This window comes from Scatophagus argus, chromosome 24 (assembly GCF_020382885.2).
Source record: "Scatophagus argus isolate fScaArg1 chromosome 24, fScaArg1.pri, whole genome shotgun sequence".
Taxonomy (NCBI): Eukaryota; Metazoa; Chordata; class Actinopteri; family Scatophagidae; genus Scatophagus; species Scatophagus argus.
Genome location: NC_058516.1, coordinates 12,634,798 through 12,661,408, shown reverse-complemented (window position 1 = coordinate 12,661,408; position 26,611 = coordinate 12,634,798). Strand labels below are relative to the sequence as shown.

At 42.9% G+C, this 26,611-nt stretch overlaps 2 protein-coding genes across 2 annotated transcripts in view; both read left to right on the top strand.

Moving 5' to 3' along the window:
* Window positions 1–1,820: 1,820 nt before the first annotated feature.
* On the top strand, window positions 1,821–5,407 carry LOC124055526 (guanylate cyclase soluble subunit beta-2-like). The gene is made up of 3 exons (XM_046382410.1): window positions 1,821–2,232; window positions 4,347–4,519; window positions 4,614–5,407. Exons 1-3 carry the CDS (start codon window positions 2,136–2,138, stop codon window positions 4,713–4,715), a joined length of 372 nt encoding a protein of 123 aa, XP_046238366.1. The 5' UTR covers window positions 1,821–2,135; the 3' UTR covers window positions 4,716–5,407.
* Window positions 5,408–6,585: 1,178 nt separating this feature from the next.
* Window positions 6,586–26,611, top strand: part of LOC124055523 (guanylate cyclase soluble subunit beta-2-like) — a 44,785-nt gene continuing 24,759 nt past the window's right edge. Inside the window, exons 1-8 of the mRNA XM_046382408.1 lie at window positions 6,586–7,193; window positions 7,372–7,473; window positions 8,870–8,963; window positions 10,525–10,721; window positions 16,750–16,873; window positions 16,959–17,107; window positions 18,261–18,407; window positions 21,803–21,957. Coding sequence (XP_046238364.1) covers window positions 7,137–7,193; window positions 7,372–7,473; window positions 8,870–8,963; window positions 10,525–10,721; window positions 16,750–16,873; window positions 16,959–17,107; window positions 18,261–18,407; window positions 21,803–21,957 — 1,025 coding nt within the window. The 5' untranslated portion in view covers window positions 6,586–7,136. The remainder of the gene's footprint in view (window positions 7,194–7,371; window positions 7,474–8,869; window positions 8,964–10,524; window positions 10,722–16,749; window positions 16,874–16,958; window positions 17,108–18,260; window positions 18,408–21,802; window positions 21,958–26,611) is intronic.

Genomic DNA, 26,611 nt, shown 5'->3' with positions numbered 1-26,611 from the left:
AAAGAGAAACTGCTTTGCACTGGGAGGTCAAACTTCAAAATATATATAATATTTGATGAGTAAAATATAAAGTTCTGTGACAGCGTTCTGTATTTTGTTATGTATGTCCCTCTGTATGTGTTTTAATGTTTCAGATGTTTCTACTGATGCATTTCTAAAGCTTTTTGGAGAACATTTCTTTATTTTTTGTAAGCAAGCGGGCTATGACACCATGCTGAGGACACTGGGAGGAAATCTCACTGAATTCATTGGAAATCTAGATGCTCTCCATAGTTACCTGGCTCTGTCCTATCAGGTAAGGCTGCTCAGTGCATTATATGAAAGTGTAATTTCAGTGGGAGCTATACTGTGGAGCTGTGCTGTGCCCTTCACATCTTTTTATGAAAGACGAAGGTCTTTTGTTAGTTTTCATAACTTACTAGTTAGAGACTGTGATGAGTCTGTCATTATTAAGCAAGAGATGTGAAGCGTTAGAAATGGAGAATAAAAATACCAGACAAGTAAAACATGGAACAAAGGAACTGATTCCATGAACAATTGTATCGACTGAACGTGAGCTGACCGAAGTAGAATTTCAGTTGAACAAGCAAGATGGCAAGCTTTAATACGTGTATATTATATATGTGTGTATGTATATAGTATACAATATGAATAATGACTTATGAAATGTTCATTCTTATGAAATAAGTGCAGCCATAGCTTTGAGTCCTGACTTGAGACTACTTGATTTGTGGGGTATTACTATTGACAGAAGTAGAATTATGTATAAACAAAAACCAGCATTAAACCTGCCCTACTTTCACCATATATTAACTATCACACTGTATCTATCAGCAGTTGCTGTTAATGCAATATATGTAAACAGTTGTTCAACTCAACTTTTACTTGGAAAGTATACTAACCTGTGAGCTTGAATAAACTACGATTAAACACATTTAAACAGTCTAGAAATCACAGTATGTGTAATAGCGGAGGATTTTCAACAAGAGAATGGGCTCCTTTAAGATGAACTATGCCTGGCCTGGATAAAGGACTAGAGAAGACAGCAACAGCAGAGACAAAAAGCTGGGGTAATTTCAGTCTCTAGTAGCCTTCAGTCTATACAGCAAGTCACAGAAACACTGTGACAAACACCCTGTTAGACATGATTCCTATTTATTAAAATGTTACAAGCAGTCTGTGATTTCTGTTCATAGTTTAACTTGCTTTTTACACCTATTTATGTAAATCAGAAACATATCAATTTATGGGTTAGATGAAAGAGAGAGAGAGAGAAAGAAACATACATGCAATAAACATCATACATTACAAAGCACAAACATGACAGGTTGTTATAATTGGAATTCTGAAAGACTATGTTTTGTATGTATTTGTTTTTTAGCTGATATGTTGTTCAAGTTAGTTATAATAGCACTACATAGAAGAACAACATGGGCAGATGTTGACAGTAGACACTGGGTTTGTCACTGGGTTTGTCAGAGGGCTAAATGCAGTTCAACATGTAGATCTGGATGCAGAGATACCTGCAGGAAGATACAGAAAGAGAAAGAAAGGGAGGGAGAGGCACAAAACTACAAGGAGAACTGGACAGTTAGTGACATAAAATAATGAATCATATGTTGATCAGATGAGAGGAGAGGAGGGGAGAGGAACAAGAGGAGAGGAGCTGGTGGAGCAGAGATGGTGGTGGTGTTGTGGAGATGGTGGTGGTGTTGTGGAGGTGGGGGAACTGTTTAGTGGATCATGGTAGCATAGGCCTATAGCAGCGTAGCTATGATAGAGATTAAAGACTAAGAGTTAGTCAGACCTATGCTACCTGTGGCTGTATAATAAGAAGTGACTGTAACTCTACGTAGCAGCCCTACACACTTTCTTTGAGGCTAACTATATGCTTTACTAAACAGAAAGGTTTTAAGTCTAGTCTTAACAGTGGATGTGGAGATATTTTGTTTAATATCATTTGCAGAGATGCATATTACATATTGCGATACTACTGTTATGTGTTATAATTTAAACCAGGAATTTCATAAACCCCAGAGAGGCAGCTGGTATGTGTTTCTTGAGTTTTTTGTTAGTTTCTTTCTTTCTTTTTTTTTTTTTTTTACTTTAACTTAATACCTCTTGTTTTTAAGGAAATGAATGCACCATCTTTCCGAGTGGAGATGACAGATGATGGGGAGATGCTTCTTCACTACTATTCTGACAGAAAGGGCCTGTACCATATTGTGCCTGGTAAAAATAACAAGACTGATTGACTTCTTCAGTTCATTGCATTGATTATCATTTTATATGTCTATGCTGTCCTCACTGAAGGTATGCATTTGCAGCTATACAGCCAGCTTGACACAGTATTTCAAAAATACAAACAAATTAATAAATTGGCAAATAATGCATAATATTTCTAATACAGCAATAAAGAAAAGATACCTGACAATAAATGAATCTAACAGGTGCTTTAAATATGCAAATGTATTTAACAAACCAAGAAAATACACCAGCAAATATAATTCAAACAAGGGCCAGTACAACCAGCTACTACAATACATCTAGATGAAGCGGGCAACAAACCAAAACAATGCACTCAAACTACAAAAATGGGCACATAAACATGTCAATACAAGTCATCCTGGGCCAGATGGACCTGTATCTTCTCCCTGAGGACAGCAGGTGAAACAAATGATGTACAGGGTGTGCTGGGTTCCGCAGGATATTGTGCACTCTCTTCAGACAGCAGCTGATGTAGACAAGAATCAGAAGATCTCCGGGAGACTGATCCCAATGATTCTCCTCGCCAATGAGGTGTGAGTTAAAGTTAAAGTTAAAGTGACATATTTTGTCATTGGAGGGAACTCACTCCAACGAAATTTGTTCTCTGCATTTAACCCACCCAAGTGACGTGCACACACACACAGCAAACCCGGGGCAGTGGGCGACCGCGTGCAGCGCCCGGGGAGCAGTGGGGGTTAGGTACCTTGCTCAAGGGTACCTCAGCCATGGACACCGGGACGGGGAATCGAACCAGCGATCCACCGGTTACGGGTCCGACACCCTAACCGCTGATCCACGACTGCCCCTAGTTGAAGACTCCTCTGACGGAGGGTTCTGCCAGACGTTCCCAGAAGACCCTCACAATGTGTTTTGGGTCTGCCAAGTCTGGCCGGCAAGAAACAAATGGCTTCTCAGACAATCTGACAACATAATGGTGGTGGAACTGGTACTGCTGGGTGAAGCAGGTTTTGTGCATCAGCAGGGACAATTTGGTTATGGGCAAGTAATGTCAATGATTATGGGGAATAATAATTAAAACAAATAATATATTCGTTATACACAGAAAATCAGGGCACCACCCTGTCACCAGAGACCAATAGCCAAATCAATGCGTAGAACAGTCTCTTATGAGCTACTGAAGGGTGAATTCGAGCATTGAATTCAGTGAGTTAGGAAACCAGCTGTTATCACAAGTAAAACTTAACGGTCCTCCACTGTACTTGGCGCACGGGAAATAGCAACGTCTCAGGGTTGCAATGCCTTTTTATCACCTGAGTGATGTCGGAAACCTGTGGAGATGGCTTGATCACAAATTCGGATTTACAGCTAGGTGTAAATCATGGGGGCTCAGGGTTTTGGAGGGACATGTAGGCTTCTCTATTGTTCTCCTTAATGCATGGTTAGAGATCCCAACACAGGTGAGTGAGTAGAGAACAGGTGAGGAGGTGGGTGAGGGAAGGTTTCGTGACTAGGACAGAAGGGGGGTTATTGCTGGGCAGATGAAGTAAATCTGTCTGAGGGCATTTGGTGGATTAGAGGAAAACAGTAATTGTTACTTGACAAAAAAAACCTGAAATCTGGTGTGCCACTTCAGATTAATAATTTGATAGGTAGCTGGCATGTTGGATCAGATCCTCTGCATGAAGTGTTAACATTTGTTGTTTGAACATCAATCAATCAACTATTACTAATTTCTAATGCTACAAAGAGACATAAATGAAGGGATGAGTTTAGTAAGTTTTATTTGGAAAAGGGCAATTCTAAGGTGCTTTAAACAAGTTATTTGCTGTCTGATGATGTGTAAAGGCAAAACATTTAAAATCTGTTTTGTGAGTCCTTAGTGTGAGACTTAGTGCTATGCATTGGTCAGATGTTGTTTCATACAGTCTTTGTTACCTCCGGTAAGCTATTTAAATATGCTTGCACAAAGGGTTGTAGCAGAATTTATGGGTGGTACCCTTCAACAAAGCAATGTGATTGACTGCATATTTGCTTTCATGCAGATGCAAAAACTTGTCAGATGACTACACATCTAAAAGTCGTTGTTCTTTAAGCAATTTTTCTTCATCTTGTTTCAGGTATCATGGAAGCAGTTGCCAAAGATTGTTTCAATAGCAATGTGACCATGGTGGTCCTCAATCAATCAGAGGAAAATGAGCGGACAGGGAAGAAAGAACATGTTGTGTTTCTGGTCAAACAGACCATTGAAGTTCACAAGACTGGAAAACAGGACCATTCTGGTCACAGAGGGGTGGGTGTCTGAGTGAGTGTATTTGCATGTCTGTTTTTACATGCATATATTATGTGTGTTTCTGATTTTTGGCCCTCTGTGTGATTTTTCACAGGAGGCACTATTCAGAACAATGAGGGAAAGGTATGTGTCACTGGCTGGGAAAAAGAGAAGCTGGAACCTGATCCGGGCTGTAATTCTCACAGAACAAGGTTAACTATATATAAGTTTCTTTTGAGAATTTATTATTTTGAAAATGTCGGTAAGGGTTCTCAGTCATCCAGGTCATGGTCTGTGTAGTAAATTCTTAGGGCATTTGGACTTGTTAGGGTTCTTGAAGATGTTTCGCCTCTCATCCAAGAAGCTTCTTCAGTTCTAAATTTGCCATGGGTTCCCCTGTGTCCCCCATGGTGGCAAACCTCTATATGGGAGAAGTGGAGAACAGAGCTTTGCACTCATTCAAGGGAACAGCACCTACTCACTGGTTCAGGTATGTGGATGAAACCTGGGTTAAGATTAAAACCCAGGAAGTCAAGGACCACATCAACACAGTGGGCAATAACATCAAATTCACCTGTGAGGACATCAGAGACCACACTTTGGCCTTCCTGGACTGCTCAGTGCACAGACACCTCAACATTGAAGTTTACCAGAAACCCACGCACACAGACCAATACCTCCTCTTCAATTCACATCACCCCCTAGAGCACAAACTAGAGGTCATCAGGACCCTCCAACACAGGGCACTGAACATACCCACAATGCCCACTGGCAAAGAGAAGGAACAGAACCACATCAAGTAGGCACTTAAAACTTGTGGTTAGCCAAACTGGACCTTCATGAAAGGCAATAGAAAGAGGACAACAGAAAAGGACACAGAGAAGGAAGACAACAGGTGGAAGAACACCACTATTCCATACATTGGCACAACACAGGAGAGCCAACACAGGACTCAGCAGTCCACTCGCACCTCAAAGCCAAGGGGTGCTCCTTTGAAGATGACAAGGTTAATATTCTAGCCAGGGAAGACAAAAGGTTTCAGAAAGGAGTAAAAGAAGCCATTTTGTTAAACTGGAAGAGCCTTTGCTCAACAGAGGAATTGGGCTCTGCCACAACCTGTCCCCCACTTACAGGGCCCTCCTGTGTTCTCTGCCCAGGAGATTAACTACCCAGTCTCATTCAAATGACCCTTTTTACCATAATGACTCAGGTGGCCACAACAACTCAATTAACAACATGGGGGGGTCAACGGCCCATCAGACTCCTTAATGACCCTTGATACCTCTCCCAGGTGGATGTAATGACCCACTTCAGGGATGAACCTATAGGCTTCAGCCCCTTTTGTTTAGGCATTCAGTACCCACAGAGGTTAAATACTCTGCACTCCCCACCAAATTTAGAACTGAAGAAGCTTCTTGGATGAGAAGTGAAACGTCTTCAAGAACCCTAACATGTCCAGATGCCCTAAGAATTCATGACACTATTTTGAAAATCTAAGCTCACTGATCTTCTACAGCAAACTCTGGTGTAGAGATGCTGTATATTAGTACTTTGTGGATAGGTGAACAGTTCGTAATTAAGAAATAGTTTCAACATATAAATTCACTTCACACTACAAGAAAGTAAGTGTATTTTTCAAGAGTCTATAAAAAAGATATAAAAGATTATATAAACATATTATTAATAATAAAAAGTACAGAAAAATAAAGAAATACAAGGTTATATTTACAGTACAGTTGTGTAGAAAGGATCTGCAAAGTGGTGTAGTGGTGTAGTACAGTAATTAAACTAAGCAAAGTAATATCACACCACGGTGAGGTCTTGTCTTGTTTTGGGTTTATGTCGTGTCATTTCCTGTTTTATTTTGAAAAGTAACTCTTCTCTCGTTTCAGGTCACTTGCCCTTCCTCCCCAATTACTCGACTGTGTTCACCTGTTCCCTGTTACCTCCATGTGTTCAAATAGTCTGCGTTCCCCTTGTCTTGTGCCAGTGTGTTTCGTCCGTGTGCGTTCACCCTAGCCTTGCCTTGTCCTCAGCCACAGCCATAGCTTTGTCTTTCACCTCGTATTCCTTTCTTAGTTCAGGATTTAGCCCATAGTTTAGTGTTTAGGATATCTCTTTTGTTTTTTACTCCATAGTGGTGATTTTTTGTTACTTCATAGATTTATTAATTTATCCTTTTCAGAGTGATTTTTTGTTTCTTGTAACTCCATTTGGAGTGGCCCTTAGTTGTTAGATATAGTTGTTTATTTCTTTTTGTAATTTTCTTAGCCATTTGATTTCTTCTCTTTGGAGATTGTTAAATTTCATAGCAGTGCGTCTTCGGATTGAGGAGACGTGCCTCAGGTAATTTAATAGCCGTTTGTTTTGTCACTCTGTTAAGAGGAATTTTCCTCCCGCCTTTTTTAGGATAAAGTCATCAGAAATAACCACCTACTCTGCGCCTGAGTCCTGCCTAAGACCGAACCTGACAGAAGACATGAAAGAACAGATGCAGCAGCACAGCTAAATCCTGTTGTAATTCTGTGATACTATTTTAAGTTTAGTTTCTCCTATACTGGTGGAATAGGTGTGTTTGATTTACTTTGCAGAGAACCTCCTGTGTACCTTCACTCCATGTTATCCAAGCAAGCTATGGATGGAAGAAAAAGCTTTCTGCAATGCATTTCCTTTTCATATTGTCTTTGATGAAGATGTAAGGTTCCATTTGTCTGTGTGCTTTAATAACTCAGAGACTGAGGCTGTTTTTTAAAATCAAATTCATTAGGACACTTAAATATCTTTAGATTGGCTCGATTCATGCTGTGGAATCTCTGTACTTTGTGTTTCTGTTCTTCTTTGCCTCTGGTCTCTGTCCTTGAACTGCCTATCAGCTGAGAATAAGGCAGACGGGGGTGAAAATACAGAAGTTTGTTCCAGGTCTCCAAACCAGAGGCACTACGCTAGATCAACACTTCACCATTGTACACCCACAGGTAAGGGTTTAAAAATTTAATAACAGACCTGTGAAACTGTATGAAAGGTACCAGAGTGTATTACAGTCAGGAGAGAAGACCTCAAGAGTAGAATGAACAGAAGAGGCTCCTGAGCACCCCAGACCTTAGCAAGTCACCTGTGAAGTTATTTCTCTAAAGAGATGAGGCTCACTTCTCTGAGTATACTGTTATGTTTAAATGCAGAAAATAGGCATGCATGGATGTGACCATGCAAGTTTTTATTCAAGTATATCAAGGCGCAGTATCGCTCATTTGAAAGTAAACTTGACTTCATACTTCAGGGGGCAGCCTTTTCAGGTATTCTTAGTACTCAAGTACTAAGCTCAAAATCAGTTTCATGTCATATAGCTTAAAATACATAGGAAACACAAAGGTTAGTCAGCTCTTACTGTTCATCATATTGATGAACAAATGCTCTTGGTACCAACTCAAGTCAAGTTTATTATGGACTGACTTCACAAAATATCGTCTCACAGGACACAAAGTGACACAACAATGAACGATGAAGCAAAATATATGGAATCAGAAATGTAGAAATGTAAACTGAGATAAATGGCACATAAAACATTAGAAACAAACTATTTGAATTTTGACAGTTTATAGCAGTCTGAAGGTTGAAGAGAGATTTGATTATTTCTCAAAAAAGGCAAACAAAGGTGAGCCTGACAAAATACCGCAAGAGCAGACAGTATAATCTGTTGAGGGTGGAGAGGGAGAGCTGGTGTTAAACATCCAAAGGCAGAGGTGAGTGATTGGAGGCAGATGAGTAACAGGTGTGCAGGTAGATGATTGAAAGGTCACAAGAACCTTAGAACTAGTTTTAATAAACTTGAATAAATGGTATGGACAATGGCACATTTTATTGGGATAATACTCATACTCCTAAATAGTACACTATCTGTACCAGATACTTGTTTCACTACTTGCTCAACCCTCTGTAACAAATACAAATTGTGTTTCCTGTGATTGTTTCACAGTAAAAGTGTATGTTTTGACAGTTGAATGATTGGAATGTGAATAAGCTGCAGAAGGAAGGTTTTGCTTTGGTAGAAACTGTAGGAGAGTGAAGAGCAAACAATGGATCTGGTATCAGTAAAATCAACAGTAAACCAATAACCCTAGACTACATACAGTACATGTATTTGTTACAGATTCCTGATGTATGTGTAAGTTAACGTTACTTGATTCACCCACATGGGAATGGCAAACTTTGCTAGTGAAAACTACTATATAGATGTAATATCTGAATATAGCTACACTGAATTACTATTGCAACTTTAAGTCAAATATAGAATTATGAGGTGCAATAGTATACACTGTTGAGCAGTAGATATTAAACCAGTATTGTGCAGCCAAACTAATCTCTGTCCTCCAGGTGACGTTTACTATTGAAAGCATCAGGAAGTTCATCAACAGTCAGTTTGTCTTGAAGAGTTCCAAAGACAAACACACCATGCTCAAACTAAGAGGTGGGTCCTCAGAAACAGCAACACAATAAATTTTACAAACACACCACTCCAGTGATGCATTATTGATGTATTATTAAAATGACTGATGCAGTATAGTCATTCAGATTAACCTGATTTTACAGTAAAGTAAAAGTGCTTTTGAGAAAGGCTTTAAAACAAAAGATCAGTAAGCACTAACACTGAATGTGGAGGTGTAGTCTTAAAAGATGGCCTGCAATCAAAAATGGGAAATGACTGGGAATTAATTCCACTGCTATGTGGCCTGAATGGAGTAGAGCCTTGACTCAGATGAGTGACCATTCTGAATGATGCCAGGAATCTGAAGCTAATAAAACTCACCCAAATGTGGGTAAAAATCTACATTGGTGAACAAAATAAATGAGGTCACTTGCCATTGAGGAGTTGTTGAAATATAAAATGTAGACAAAAGTATTGGAGCACCTGACCATTAGCTTTGCAGGTATAACAGCTTTCACTCTTTTGGTTAGGTTTTCCACAAGATTTTGAAATGTTTCTGTGGGAAGTTTTGTCCATTCATGCAATAAAGCAATAGTGAGGTCAGGCACTGATTTTGGATGAAAAGGCATGGCTCACAATCTCCATTCTAGCTCATCCCAAAGGTGTTCAGTGGGGTTGAGGGCAGGGCTCTGTGTGGGCCAGTTAAGAAAAACAGATTCCTTGCTGTCCACTGTTATATAGCTAACTCAGTGTTTTTGCTGATAACATTTATCTGTGGTAAGCAGCGTTTCACACAACTCTGCTGTAGAAGAATGCAAGACACTGCAGTAATGCTGCAGGAACAGGTGACACATTACGTCTCTTCTGTGACAACATACACAAAGTAGAGCCTTCCAACGGTTATGCCTATCTACCCATGTTAATGCTGGCTAAATGAACTTAACTACTTCTTGTAGCATGAAACACTTTTCTGTGAGTTCGGCAACCTGCTAAACTCCTTCACATATAGACACACAAGTTAAAATCAACGAATCAAATACAAGCTACGAGCTTGTTAAGCTGACATGAAAATATTTTAGTTCAGTAAATGTCTACTGTGATTTAGCCTGGTGAAGGCAATTTGAGCGGCCAATGTCCTTTCGGCCTCCCAGGAGCTGCTGATGACTGCTTCTGTGGATGCTGATGCTCAGAAAAGAATGAAAGCTCCTATCTCCATGGTGATATTAGTAACACTATTCAATCACACTGTGAGATTTTTTTTAAGGAATACCAGTTTTCAGATAATAGCTCAAGCTTTGATAAAAAAAAGTAGAATAGTGTTTTACTCCAAGTCGACCCACAACTAATTTGTGTTGAGCAACACCAGAAGTGCTGAGCAAATCAGCCTCAATAGTGTCATGTCACCATATTTGGGTAAAGCTTAGGTGTCTTCAAAATGGTTTGAAAGAGGTAGTTCTTTTTGACCTTATGTCACCAGGGAACTAATAGGATTAAACACATAAAAGCTGTGATGAACGGAAATTGAGTAAGGCTGTAGGTGCCCAAGAGCAGTATCTAAATTGCTTCCTCTCCATTGGTTAACCTGTACTCATTTTATCCATAGGTCAGATGTTGTGGATGGAGACCCTTGGCTGTATGTTGTATCTGTGTTCTCCGAAACTAAGAAGCCTTCAAGAACTTCAAGATGTTGGTCTCCATCTGGCTGACCTGGCTCAGCATGACGTCACCAGAGACCTGATTCTCCTCAACCAACAACGTTTAGCTGAGATGGAGCTCACCAACCAACTGGAAAGGAAAAAGGTAGGTAAGCTGTTTTTAGCTCGTGCAGTCTTTTGTGTGAGTCTTGCTGTCCATGTCCATAAACCTGATAAGAAGCAGCTCAAATGATATGATGGTGTTTATCTTTATTACAGAGTATTACAGTATTACGGTAGAGACAAATATGAGCTTAAGGCTGTATCTGATTTGCCATGATGGTAACAGAACATGCAGAATGACTTCTGTGCACGTAAAGCTGTAATACAAAAATACAAATGGGCAGGGAACCATCTGTCTAAGCAAAAAATTACTTTCCACAGACACCTTCTGTACATGGGGAGTGACAGTTGTTCAGAGCTGTGACAAAGGCATAGCTACATTAGGCCCAGCCTGGAGAGAGCCTGGAAATACAGTCTGGATTGGTTTTTTTGAGAAAAAACTGACCATGTGTAAATGCACAGAACTACAACCATATGTCATTTTGATAATGTATCTAGATACACCTTGCATGTCAATACCAGGTGGAAGACTGTATAGGTAGGAGCAGATTTTTAGTGATTATCACAGATAATCATTAAGAGTGATAAAATTGTTGACAACTAATTTCAATTACAGGGCACAAATTATGTTGTGCAAGACAACCTCACACTAGGCACCAATTAGATTGTCAATTACGGGGCACCACCCTATTACCAGTCAGATCTGTCAGAATCCAGCATCTGTCACACCAATATGCAAATGATCACAAACAACAACCAGTTAAGCTATAACAGAATTTATATATAAAAATTTACATTAAACACAAAGACTACATCTAAACAATAAATTCAAGCAACTACATTACAACAGATTAAAAGAACACGTGGTGTGTGCGTGTGTGTGAAAGAGAGAGGGAGGGCGAGAGAGCAAAGATGGTGGATGAGGTCGCGTAAGTGACATGTCTCATTGGGTTCAATATGGCGGCTCAACTGATTCAAATAATAGATGGGAGATTAGACTGCAATCATAGAGATAATAATTTTAATAATATATTGAAGTCAATGTTGAGTCTGTGAGATTGTTGTGAAGACAACAATCTCTTCCTGAATGTGAGGAAGACCAAAGTGATTGTGGTCGACTTCAAGAGAGGACATTCACAGCATCCCCCACTGACCATCGACGGTGCTGCTGTGGAGAGGGTGCGCAGCACCAAGTTTCTGCGGGTGCTCATCTCTTGGGATTTCTCAGAATCAGAATCAGAATCAGAATTCCTTTATTTATCCCTGAAGGGAAATTCTTGTTCTTACACATGCAGTATTCCCGACCAAGAAAGGAGAAAAGTGCGGAGTATAAAAATAGGATAAACAATAAAGATAGGATAAACAAAAAACTAAAATCTCAAAGTACAGGTATTTACAGTGTATTCAAGTTTTTTAAAAATTTTTTAAAATGCAGGTATGTACATGTCTAAAAAACCAATATATACATTGTATATATAAAGTGAGTGAGTGTGTGGTCACAGTGCTGAGTTTAACAGTTTGATGGCGACAGGCAGGAATGATTTCCTGTGTCGCTCTGTGGTGCATCGTGGGAGTATGAGTCTGTTGCTGAACGAGCTCCTGTAGCTGATCAGCACATTGTGGAGAGGGTGAGAGGGAAAGTCCAGTATAGTTCTTATTTTGGACAACATCCTCCTCTCAGACACCACTGTCAGAGAGTCCAGTTCCTCTCCCACAACATGACTGGCCTTCTTGATGATTCTATTGAGTCTGTTGGTGTCCAGACAGCAGCATATGTGATGGCACTGGACACCACTGACTCATAGAACATCCTCAGCATCGTCCTGCAGATGTTGAAGGACCTCAGGCGCCTCAGAAAGTAGAGGCGGCTCTGGCCCTTTCTGTAGACCATGTCCACGTTCTTGCACCAGTCTAGTTTGTGGTCTAAGTACACCCCCAGGTATTTGTACTCCTCCACCACCTCCACAGTGTCCCCTTTGATGTTGATAGGGGTCACTGGAGCCTTAGTCCTCCTCAGGTCCACCACCAGTTCCTTGGTCTTTGTCACATTGAGCTGTAGGTGGTTTTTCCCGCTCCATGTGACAAAGTTGTCCACTACCGTCCTGTACTCTCTCTCATCCCCCCCAGTACACCCAACCACTGCAGAGTCATCAGAAAATTTCTGAAGATGGCAGGACTCTGTGCAGTGCTTAAAGTCTGTGGTGTAGATAGTGAAGAGGAAGGGAGAGAGTCCCCTGTGGAGCCCCGGTGTTGCTGATCACTTCATCTGACAAGCAGCACTTCAGGCTTACATACTGCGGTCTGCCCGTCAGATAGTCTGCGATCCAGGACACCAGTGGGGCATCCATCTCCATTGCTGTCAGCTTCTCAGCCAACAGAGCCGGCCTGATGGTGTCAAACGCACTCGAGAAATCAAAGAACATGATTCTCACAGTGCTTTCCGGCTTGTCCAGGTGGGTGTTCAGCAGGTAGATGATGGCATCGTCCACTCCAAGGCGGGGCTGGTAGGCGAATTGAAGGGGATCCTGAAGTGGTTGAACCATGGGCCGGAGCTGTTCTAGGACGAGTCTTTCCAGGGTTTTCATGATGTGTGACATCAGAGCGAGGAATGACATCTTCCACACAACGGGGACCCTCTGAATACTTGCTTAGCTGGGGGGCACAGGCTTTCAGGACCCTGGGGCTCACACCATCTGGGCCTGCAGCTTTGCCTGCATGGAGTCTCTGCAGCTGTCTTCTCACCTGGTCAGCTGTGAAGGTCATCGTTAAGGTGGTGGGTGGGGGAGGAGTGCATGTGGTACCCAGGTGAGAGTGGTCCACCCAGGCTTCTGGGGACGAGGTGTGAGTGAGGCCATCCAGATGGAATGTGGATGGAGGGAGAGAGGCTGGAGTGGCTAGTTGCTGCAACCGTACTGCTGAGGAGTCGTTTGAAGCGTGAATTGGGGTCCCTGTGTCAAATCTGTTAAAGAACTGATTCAGCTCATTCACCCGTTCCACACCGCCATCAAATCCTCCGCAACCTGTGGCCCGTAACCTGTGATGGTCCTCATGCCACTCCACACCTCTCTCATGTTGCTCTGCTGGAGTTTCCACTCCAGCTTCCTCCGGTACCTCTCCTTTGCCTCCCTGATCTTTAATCTCAGGGTTCGCTGAATAGCTCTCACCTCCTCCCTATTGCCTGCTCTTCTTGTCATTGAGGATGGCTTTGATGTCCTTGGTTACCCACAGCTTGTTGTTGTAAGTGTATAAGTGAAGAAGCCTTTGGATGAAGGGTGAAACGTCTTCAACAACCTATAAGATATATGGTTGCCCTAGCTTCTAGCAGTTCAACTACATGACCCAGATGATTGAGAACCTACATCGATATGGTCTTTGATAGGCTATAAATATTACAGTACCTTAGTTTATAGGCTCCTGACTGAGGTAGCAGCCCTCATCTGCCTTATACTTCTACGACAGGACCACTAAGAAAACAATCAAAGAAAAATAGAACAAATCACTAGTCTTAAACAGGACTACTAGTCTTGTGGCGTCTGCAGTTTAGTAAAATTAGGTGCAGTGGAAAATTTAACTCAAATACCATGGAAATATAGCATTAATATGAATTATTAAACCAACCAGTCATTATTTGTCCATTGATATAACTGCAGAGTCCTTATAATAAAACCAAACAAGCTCCTCTTGTGATCAGTCAAGAATAGACTTATTTAATGCACATTTGTTTGGGAAAAGAAATTAACTTTGAATTCAGTTAAAGTAAATAACGAGAACAGCAGCTACTCTCTACTCTCCATATGATTTCCAGCATGCTCTATGTTGCTTAGCATGCAGTGGAAGTTCAAGCGGCGGCATGCTGGACTGTGCCCAACTTGGCCTAATGTTGGGCTCAGGAGAGTAGGAGCAGGGTCAGCATAATATGAAAGTTCAGGAAAGACTTTTAAGAAATAATAACAGTTTTAAGTTTGGGACTTCCTTTATAAATGCATAATAAACATTGTAGGTGTGAATGCTTATATACATCTGACATATAGGTGTGTCTATTTATATATGGTGTATATATGTATTGAGATGCACTACATATACAATACAATACAAAACACCTGATCTGACGAACAGGGACTTTAATGACATTGCATTCTAGATATATAGAATAGATATGCAATAGATAGCCACTCTTTTGGGCTGGGGTGGCGTGCTCAAGGGCAGAATGGCAAACAGAGTTTGGAGCATGTGTCTCCATCAGGCATCATATGTTGATGAGAACAGACATGACCATGCTAGCCTACATCAACTGTCAGGGCAGTCTTCACTCCCAACAGTTGTGCACTCTGGCAGGCAAACTGATTTTGTGGAGCGATGCTTATCTCTACTGTGAAAACAACACACATCCCAGGGATTCAGAATTTAGGAATGAGAGTGAATGACTCACACATAAGTGGCCGCGTGTTCCATTATATGCATTTCCCCTGCTGGATGTGATCTCTCCAATCCGAGATAGATAGATGAGTAGATACTTTATTGTCATTGTACTAAGCACATCAACATGTTGTTTGGGCCAAGCCTGTAGAAATTTCCTCTCAGACTCATGAGTGGTTTAATTTGTGTCATACTGGGCTGTCAGAGAAAGTTGTAAATACAATTTAGAATACCAGAGCATCTAACTCTGTTTATGACTTTAACAGAAAGCCCAGTAAGAACGCCTTTTCTGCTGTCAAGTTTACTTGGCTGTTATTTCTTTGCTATGTTGGGTTTGCTGGTAAACCCACAGGCCAGCATTCCCTTTTCTGTTGGTTCATGAAAGGTGCATGGAGGCTGCTGCCAGTCTGTGTGACCTCCTGTCTGTTATTCTGGAGTCCCTCACTAGACAGCCTTTTGAACCACTAGAGGACACTATATGAAAACATTGTCTCTAAAAAGGGGTTTTGTTGTTCACTTTGACTATGGCTAAATGTAGTGCATCTTGCTTGTATGTGGTGCACCTTCTCCTGTGAATATGCTAGCGGGCCTATCACATAGTGAGACATCTCACTCATGCTACTCATAGAACTGAAACTTACCAGTGTTTGTATAATTTCAAATTTCAAAATGAAGTTGGTGCATCTCATCATTTTAAATACTGCAATTTGCACCTTGAAGTCCCTATTCCTTTGTGTGCATCCAACGCTGACACAAACAGATGGCAGAGCACAGAAGCAGCACACCATAAATGGCACCAAAACACTGCAGTGTAAATAACCAAAATATCAAACAGAAAATCTATCTGCAGTTGGTGCTTGGTGTATGTTAACTTTGGACTCATGTCTTCAGCATTATTTGATTCTAGAAACGAAGGCTGCTTTTTAACATACTTTTTAATCTTTGGGCTAGGAGCATGGTGGATGGTATCATGCATTTTTTGAGTCAAAAGATTTAAGTACAAGAGTCACAAGTCATTGCATTAGTGTCAAAGCTGAGCTACAAGTCTTTTTTTGATTTTGTCAAGATGAGTTTAATGTTACAATTATATTTGTGACTTGAGTCCGAACCATAAGATTCATTTCACTCCTCTGAATAACTATAAGTAAAGAAATGCATTTAATGCAGAAAATGCTGTGTGAATGCTGACTTATATAATTGCCATGTCAAAGCCTTGCTGAAAATGTAAAAATGTGAAATAAACTGCCAGAAAAACCATAAAGCTAAGATCCAATGCACTAGTAAAAAATCTGGAAGATAAAAATAAAACTGGCAAAAATGGAAGCTGAGTGGCTCTACCTAAAGTTGGAAGCTAAACATTGTCAATTTTTTAACATCTATTGTAATAAAATGCTGAAAAAAGCTAAATGTCTTAAAAAGTATAAAACCTAGAAGATAAAGAGAAGCATAATTGTATCATAATCGAAGCAATCCACTGAGCTTATATCACAGTGATGAGCTGAGTGCTAAACTGCACTGCAGGCTTTAATTTGTTTGAAGATACAGCTAATACAGAATAACTTGTTGGAAAAGTGGAATAGAGTCAAGAGTCAAAGAGTACTACCAGGACACTATAAGGCTTGAATTGTATTTCTGTCTGTGTGTGTGTGTTCTAGGAGGAACTGAGAATCCTGTCGCAGCACCTAGAGGCTGAAAAAAAAAAGACAGAGACTCTGCTGTATGCCATGCTGCCACGACACATCGCCAATCAGCTTAAGGATGGGAAGAGCGTAAAGGCAGGTAGGTCAGTCTTTCTATCAACTCAGTTGTCTGTCTCTTTATATCTGTCTGCTGCTCTGTCACAGTCTATCACTGTCTTTTTCAGGGGAGTTTGAGACATCCACTGTTTTGTTCAGTGATGTGGTAACTTTTACAAACATCTGTGCTGCCTGTGAGCCCATCCATATCGTTCACATGCTCAACTCCATGTACTCCAAGTTTGACCAACTCACCAATGTACATGACATCTACAAGGTATTATCTGTGATTGTCATCTCCATTAGAGATTTAGGATTAATTATTGTAGTACATATAAATGGATATTTCTAGATGAGGTCAAGAAAGGCTATTTACATTTTAATAAAGAACGTATTGTGTTCAAGCTAAAATGCACTGATGTGTTATGAGGTTGCTCTCTCCACCATTTCACACCCGTGCTTATTCAGAATTTGTGTGTAATAGGTATATTTTCTCCCTGTTTGTGTGGTATTCTATATATCAGTAGCTAATTTAAAGACCCAGACTAACTAAAAGAAATAACAGGTCCTGCATTTGACACACGTGAACACAAGCAGAGAGTCACTCTGGTTATGATTTCTGTTGTTTTGACTTCTTCCTGTCCTGTTTCAGTTGCAACAGAAAATTAATATAATTAGTTCAACATTATGGAACTTGGATACATATCCAGAATGACTTTATTTGTTTATTTTAAAGATTTCATGGGAATGCGTCCATACAGAATGTAGCGCTTAGGTAAAAATATTAAATGTTCAGTTTTAATGTCATATGTCAGAACTAGGTTTAGGGTTAGGATTGCGCTTAGCACCAACAATGAAAGGTTATAATACAATGTGCATTATGGGTGCATTAATATGTAGTTCACTTTACTCAACCCATACAATGATTTTTGATATTGCATGGAATATTGTAAAATACTATAAGATAAGATAATATGAACTTTATTGATCCCGCAGTGGGGAAATTCACTTGTCATGGCAGCTCACATGAACAGAAAAAAAGTGCAAAAAGCAAGAAGTGTGCAAAAACAGTTACATAAAAATATAAAGGTAAAATAAATTAACAATTGACAAAGTACAGCAAACACAGCTCACACAAGTTGATGATGTGTGCGCTGATGTGTATATAGGTGAGTGAAGGTGGTCAAAATGACTTGAGCATGAGCAGCCATAAAATATTTAACCTTAAAATTTACCATAAGTAACATTATAAGGTCTTTTGACTGAATATAGTGCATCAGAATATATTGTTTATGTATGTTCATAAGCACTATGAATGCATTATAATACATTATAAATGCTCCCATAATGCACTAGAGATGTTGTCTTCATAGAAAGTTTGTATCTTTGCATTTGGAATTCATGTTTCACAATTCAATGGTTTCCTAAAGGTTGAGACTATTGGTGATGCATACATGGTGGTGGGTGGCGTTCCAGTCCCGACAGGAACCCATGCTTTCAGAGTGGCAAACTTTGCACTGGCTATGAGGATTGCAGCCAGAGAGGTCACAAACCCTGTGTCAGGCAAACCAATACAGGTAAAATTTATAAACGCGCTACATAATTTATTAACTTTATTTTTACCCCAATATTTTGACCATATATATCAAGACAAAAAGAGAAACATGGTATCTTCTTGTCATTGCCTATAAAGATCTTTTTTTAGTTAGTCAGTTTTAATGTTTTTCCTGAATATCAAGCTACTTTTCTTGTTGAAAATCTGTTGCACCTCTGCACACTTGCCAAGTGATGTCTGATATAGCCAGAAGTGTCTTGTGCTGCAACTGAAACCACGACCAACACTGACATCATTGCCTCTTGAGTGCACTTCTATCCATCCATCCAGAGAGCATCCAAAATGGTGCTGCAGAAGCAGCAGCAAGTTGTGGCAGCTCCGCCGTCTCTTCTCTTCTTTTTATTTTTTTCTACCTTTTGGGGGTGGTTTACCTGTTTTGTTTAATGTGGTCAATTCCTGTCGCAAATGTTCAAACAGGGACACCACTTTTATTAGTTTTGTTTATTGCTGTTTGTTTACTTTTGTGCACTCCCCTGGGGGACCCCTTCAGCTCCAGCCATTGTTCTATTGTTACACCAGGGATCAGCTGTTAGCTCTACGCGGCCATGTTCTTCTCTATACGGAGAAACCAGAGATCCCTGTGGAAATACGGAGGAAAAGGAGAGGCTGCAGAGCGGGATGAAAGATCCAGGAGAGGAAATGGAGGTACAGAGCATATCTACCTCCCTCTCCAATAAAACCGACGAGCTTATGGCACTGATTCAGCTGCAAAGGGTGTACAGGGAGAGCAGCCTTATGCATTTCACTGAGACCTGGCTGAATGGGTTGATACTGGATCTGGTTTCTCTGGATGGTTTTAAACTTGTTCGTGCTGACCGGAGAGCGGAAAACTGTGCTAAGCGGAAAGGCGAGGGGCTGGCAGTGTTTATTAATGAGAAATGGTGCAACTTGGGCAAGTCTCTGTTAAGGAACAGGTCTGCGCTGAAGACATCGAGTTACTTGCTGTTGGCATTCAGTCTTATTATATCCCAAGAGAGTTTTTGCACATTATTGTGTGAGTTGCTCCACAGTGCAGTGACCAGGATGCAGACACAGCACCCACAGTCCCTCCTGCTTATCAGTGGAGACTTCTATCGAGCCTCTCTATCTTCCACTCTTCACACGGATGAACCTTTTGTAGGCTGGCACGGTGGTGCAGTGGTTAGCACTGTCACCTCATAGCAAGAGGGTTCCAGGTTCGAATCTCGGTCTGGGCCCTTCTATGTGGAGTTTGCATGTTCTCCCTGTGCCTGCGTGGGTTTTCTCCTGGTACTCCGGCTTCCTCCCACAATACCAAAAACATGCACATTAGGTTAATTGGCTACTCTAAATTGCCCCTAGGTGTGAGTGCGAGAGTGTGTGGTTGTCTGTCTTTGTGTGTTGGCCCTGCGATTGACTGGCGACCAGTCCAGGGTGTACCCCGCCCCCCATTTTTAGCACTAGTTCAGAGCTAAATCCGCGTGTGAAGTATAGCCCAACCGAACTTATGCTCATCAGAGATAGTTCGGTTATTACGATCTCACCGAAGCTGAAATCTGCACTTGGAAGACAGGGGCTCCTGAGGACAACAGAGTGGCACAGCAGAGTACGGGGAGTGGCTGGCAGGAGGAAACGATGTGCCCAAAAACTAAAGCGAGGAAACCACCAATTCCAACTCTCTTTGGGGCCAAGGTTGGTGTACAAATTGTGGACTGATAAAAGCCTACTACTCTGAGGCGATAGAACTTGTGTGACAGTGAAATGTCGGCCGTACCATATGCCTCTGGAGTTCACCGCGGTGTTCGTCACCATTGTTTACATCCCACCGGGTGCTAATGCTAGCGAAGCGCTACAGGAGCTACATGAATCTATTAGTTCGCTGCAGAATAGGCACCCGGAGGCGTTTTACGTGGTTGCGGGGGACTTTAATCACGTGAAAATGACGGACACTCTGGTTTTTTCAGCATGTCACCATACCCACACGGGGGAAACAACACTTTGGACTATGTGTACACCAACATCCGCGATGCATACAGAGCTCTTCCTTGCCCCCACCTTGGCCTTTCCGACCTCATCTCCAACCTGCTGGCGCCAGCTTATCGCCCCCTGCTGAGACGGATCAGGCCAACAAAGAAGACTGTCACTGTGTGGCCCAGTGATGCAGCCTCGGTGCTCCAGGACTGCTTCCAGTGCACAGACTGGCAGGTCTTCAGAGAAGCAGCTACATATGAGGAAGATGTGAACCTGGAGGAATACACCTCCTCCATCCTCGGCTTTATCACCAAGTGCGCTGATGATGTCGCCACCACCAGGAAAGTAACCTTCTTTCCCAACCAGAAACCCTGGCTGAACGCTGAGGTGAGAGCTCTGCTAGGGATGCTGCGTTCAGGGCAGGTGAGGCATCAGCACTGAGAGTGGCGAGGAAAGAACTAACGGCAGGCATCAACAAGGCCAAAGAAGTCTGTGAAAGCATGGACTGATGAGGCCAGTGAGAAACTGTTTCCAAACTATAGACTGGGAGACACTTTACAGCTCTCATGGTGATGACATCAATGACCTAACTGACAGCATTACAGACTACATTAACTTGTGTGTGGAGAACACTTTGCCATCCTGGAGGGTACGGTGTTTCTCTAACAAGTCCTGGGTGACCCCTGAGCTTAAAGCCCTGCTGAACCAAAAGAAGAGGGCTTTCTTTTCTGGGACAGAACAGCAGAAAACAGCTCAGTGTGAACTCAAGTACGCAATTAGGCAGGCCAAAAACAGCTGCAGGAAGAACCAGCTAGCAGCTGCAATGTGACTGCAATAATTGCAGTTCTGACAGTTAAAGTTATGTCCACTTAAAGTGCTCACCAGGATGCTGCTGGCTAATGTCTGGTCAAAGTCAATTCAGTTTATTTATATAGCGCCAATTCACAACAGGGCGGCACGGTGGTGCAGTGGTTAGCACTGTTGCCTCATAGCAAGAGGATTCCAGGTTTGCCTTCTAAAAGGCAGAAACCTCAGAGCAGACCCTGTCTCAAGATGGGCGGCCATCTGCCTTGACCGGTTGGGTTGAGAGAGAGAGAAAGAGAGAGAGCGAGAGATAGACAGACAAAGAGAGAGGGAGAGTAGGGTGGGGCGTGAGAAGGAGCACACAAGCAGAGATGCATAGCAACAACAATAACACCAGAAGTATTGGAACTGCAGATAATGATAATGACAATGAAGAATACAGAAGATACTATGGCGATTATGATAGCAATATTTGTAACATTAATAATGGTAGCAAAATGGCAGATCTGAGAAGGGCCCACCCAAATCACCCATAACATTAAGCCATTTCTGTAACTGATTAGTACCCGTGGCTTTAAAGTTCTGGCTAATTTATGCATGAACTCGTGTGTATGTATGTTTCAGATCCGTGTGGGTCTCCATACTGGTCCAGTGTTAGCTGGGGTGGTGGGGGAGAAGATGCCTCGCTACTGCCTGTTTGGAGATACGGTTAACACAGCCTCCAGAATGGAAAGTCATGGGGTCCCTGATCACATTCATCTCAGCACTTCTACATACAGGTGTGTGTATGCATGTGCATGTCTTGTCCCCAGACAAATGTTGTGACCTCCTACAGAGTTAGGGAAAAGAACAAAAAGATTGCTGTAGAACCACCTGACTGATTTCATGTGCATGGGCATGGGCAATGCCTTGGCTATCCCTTTAGTGGCCTTACAAAAGACAGTAGTGTGGAGTGTGTAGAGCACCAGGATTTCAGGGCTCTTATTTATTCTACTTTGACAGCTCACTGACAAAGACTTGTGACACGGGGAAAGACTGTATCATCAGCTGTTGTGTTTCATAGACTAGTATGGCTGACACAGACGTCTTTACTGGATGCCATAAAAAATGAGCTGATGAAACTATCAATAGTCCCTGGTCAAGTCTTTCATCTAGGTTCTCAGGGTGTTCTAGATATGACGATATAGGCTCTATTACAATGAAGAAACTCAACCTCAAATGCTACAGCAACCTGTCTGACCAAGCTATGAGAGGAGAGGAGCTGAAATCCAGGTGAAGTAAAAGAGGTAAATGTTAGCAGGAAAAGATTGCAGGAAAAGGTGGGAAGGTAAACTGGTCTGAAGCATACACCACTAATACTTTTTTCCCAAGATGGTGCTATGTACATTTTCCTTGGTACATCCTTCTGTTGGACCTTTTCTGTTTTTGTGTGTTTTTTGTGTTCTGTGTAATTCTTCCCAGGTCACACAGGAAGAACTGTTAAACATCAGGGGTTCAAGGGGACTTTCTTTCTTTCTCCATGTTTAATCGACCCAGACAGTTTTATCGAACTTTTAGTTAGTGGAGCAGCGGCTCTCTATTTCATTTACACATGACGCAGACAGGGCAGACAGATGGCAATTGGGATTTCGCGTTGCATTTCCATCAGTCAACCTGACAAATGTGCACTCTCTCGCAAACAAAGTGGATGAACTGCTGCTCCTAAATAGAAGAAATATGGACTATATATATGTTATATGGAGCAGATCTACCACCCTGTGTTTCACTTAAACCCTGCTCAGTGAGCACATCCTGGACTCAGAATTACAACTGCTATGTTTCATCTTCACGCACACCACCACCACGTACACCAACAGTGTACATCACTTTCTGTTTCTGCTCCGCTCTGTCCTACTCATACACTTGCCTGCGTCCTTTGCCTCCTTTAGTGAGAGTGAGATGTGTAGAAAGTGTAGCTTATTCATAGCTTTGGAGGCGAGGCTAAGTGAGTTAGAGGCCCGGCTCCATACCGTTGGAGGCGAGGCTAAGTGAGTATAGTCCAGTGGTCCAGTGGCCCCGACAGCTAGCCAGCTGCAGTAAGCCTGTGCAGACCAGCCTGCCTTAGCTGATGTCAGTCACCTCCCAGCAGCCCCTAACCAGCCGGGAAGTCAGGGAGGTTGGGTAGTTGTTTGAAAGAAGCGTAGTCCAAAACAAAGGCCCGTGGTTCGCCACCAACCGCTTCATGTGTCTAACCGATTTCCCCACTCAGCGACAAAACCCACTGAGAAACCAACCCTTGTTATTGGTGATTCTGTTTTGCGATATGTGAAGCCGACACCAGCGACCATAGTCAAATGCATCCCAGGAGAGAGAGCGGGCAATTTAAAGCTGCTGGCGAGAGATAAGAGTAAATATAGTAAGATTATAACTCACGCTGGCACTAATGACACCTGGCTACGCCAGTCTGAGGTCACCAAAGTTAACATGGAGTCGGTGTGTAATTTGGCAAAAACTATGTCGGACTCCGTAGCGTTCTCTGGTCCCCCCCGAATCTGACCAGTGATGACATGTTTAGCCGCATATCATCTCTCCGCCGCTGGCAGTCATGGTGGTGTCCAGAAAACAATGTGGCCTTTATAGATAACTGGGAGACTTTCTGGGGAAAACCTGGCCTTATTAGCAGAGACGGCATTCATCCCACCCTATGTACTTGCTAAGATGGCGCCGCGGACGGTCGCCTCGGAGTTTCTCTCCACCCTGTGGATGATCTTTTTTGTAGTTTTTGTTAGTTTTCCGGTAGTTTTCTCATTTCAATACACCAGAGAAGAACTCTTGAGCATAAGAGATACATCTCTACCCAATTTTCCACCACTTTTCCACAATTCTGGAAGTTTTCCGGGGTTTTTGGTCAGAGGCGCAGCGGCTCTCTATGGAATGACACGGAGATGGAGACGCCGTCGGGGGAAGCGCGCAGGAGCGCTCGTTAGGCTGAGGCAGCGGGGGTTACGCACGGCACTCCCGTCTATTTACCTGGCAAATGTTCGCTCCCTGGCTAACAAAATGGACGAACTGCTGCTTCTAATCTCCAAAAACTCCGACTTTAGGAACTCCGCCGCCCTGTGTTTCACTGAAACCTGGCTCAGCGAACACATCCCGGACGCTTCTCTCCAGCTGCCCGGCTTCCGGCTCTTCCGTGCGGACCGTGCGGAGCTCTCTGGAAAGAAGAGGGGAGGTGGAACGTGCTTTTTTGTCAACGAAGGTTGGTGTAAAGATGTCACAGTGTTAAGGAAATCATGCAGTCCTCATCTTGAGTCGTTATTCATAAACTGTAAACCATTTTATTCACCTCGGGAGTTCTCCTCGTTCATCCTGGTCAGTGTTTACATTCCACCTCAGGCCTGTGTGACAGAGGCGTTACAACACCTAGCTGACCAGGTATCAGACATGGAGGCTAAACATCCAGACTCCCTGCTCATCATTCTTGGGGATTTTAACAGAGCAAACCTCAGCCAAGAACTCCCAAAATACAGACAACAGATAAAGTGTCCCACCAGGGATGCTAACACGCTGGACCACTGTTATACTGTTTTAAAGGACTCCTATCGCTCTGTTTCCCGTGCTGCCTTGGGTCTCTCTGACCACTGCATGGTCCATCTCATCCCAACCTACAGGGAGAAGTTAAAATCAGCAAAGCCTGTAGTGAGGACAATTAAGAGATGGACAGCTGAGTCAAAGCTGTAGTTACAGGCCTGCTTTGACTGCACTGACTGGAGTGTCTTCGAGTTTACAGCTACAGACCTGGACGAACTGACTGACACTGTGACAGCCAACGACCCTACTTCAGTGTGGAAAGGCCTGAGAGACATCACCAACTACAGGAGCCCATCCCCCCACCCTGTGGGTAACAAGGGACTGGCAGAGGAGCTGAACAGCTTCTACTGCCGTCTTTCAGAGACAGAAGACCAGGAAGGCTCCCGGACCTGATGGAGTGTCCCCCTCCTGCCTGAGAATCTGCGCTGACCAGCTGGCACCCATCTTCACCCAGATCTTCAACAGATCTCTGGAGCTGTGTGAAGTATCCTCCTGCTTCAAACGTTCCACCATCATCCCAGTCCCCAAAAAACCCACCATCACGGGGTTGAATGACTACAGACCCGTCGCCCTGACGTCTGTGGTCATGAAATCCTTTGAGAGACTGGTGCTGAACCACCTGAAGTTCATCACAGGCCCTCGGCTTGACCCCCTGCAGTTTGCCTACCGGGCAAACCGGTCGGTGGATGACGCAGTCAACATGGGACTGCACTTCACAGCTCACAGTGCCGACCTCCACCTCTCAGTGGATCTACAACTTCCTCACTGACAGAAGGCAGCAGGTGAGGCTGGGGAGCATCACCTCCAGCACCAGAACCATCAGTACCGGCGCCCCCCAGGGGTGTGTTCTTTCCCCGCTGCTCTTCTCCCTATACACAAACGACTGCTCCTCAGGGGACCCGTCCGTTAAACTACTTAAGTTTGCGGACGACACAACTGTAGTTGGCCTCATCAAGGACGGTTATGAGGCTGCCTACAGACGTGAAGTAGACCAGCTGGTCCTCTGGTGTGGTCAGAACAACCTGGAGCATAACCCGCTCAAGACTGTGGAGATGACAGTGGACTTTAGGAAGAACCCACCCACCTTACCTCCCCTTACCATGCTCAACAACACAGTGTCTACTGTGGACTCCTTTAAGTTCCTGGGAACTACAATCGCCCGGGATCTCAAGTGGAAGTCCCACGTAGACCTAATCAGGAAAAAGGCCCAGCAGAGGTTGTATTTTCTGCGACAGCTGAAGAAGTTCAACCTGCCTCAGGAGCTGCTGACCATCTTCTACACCTCCATCGTCCAGTCTGTTCTCTGCACTTCCATCACTGTCTGGTTTGGATCGGCCACCAAACAGGACAGAAACAGACTGCAACGGACAATCAGATCTGCAGAAAAAATCATCGGGGCCGACCTGCCTTCCATCCAGGACTTATACCAGTCCAGGGTCAAAAAACAGGCAGGAAGCATCACTGCAGACCCCTCACAAACTGTTTGATCTGCTTCCCTCTGGTAGGCGTTACAGAGCTCTGTATGCCAAGACTACCAGACACAAAAACAGTTTCTTCCCCCAGGCTGTCTCCCTGATCTCCCCGTAAACCACCTGCCATTGTGTGAACCATCACACTGTTTGCACTACATCATTCCACTGTTTGCACTACATGTGTATATATATATATATATATATATATAGTCAAAGTCAAATTCCTTGTATGGTCACACATACTTGACAAATAAAGCTGATTCTGATTCTGATTCTGACCTGGGGTGGTGCGGCTCTTATTTCTACCAATATAGCCAAGTTTATTAGACTACCAACCCCCTGACAACCCAGGGTCGAGGCCAGGAAGCAAAGTTCCTGTCTTACACACTTC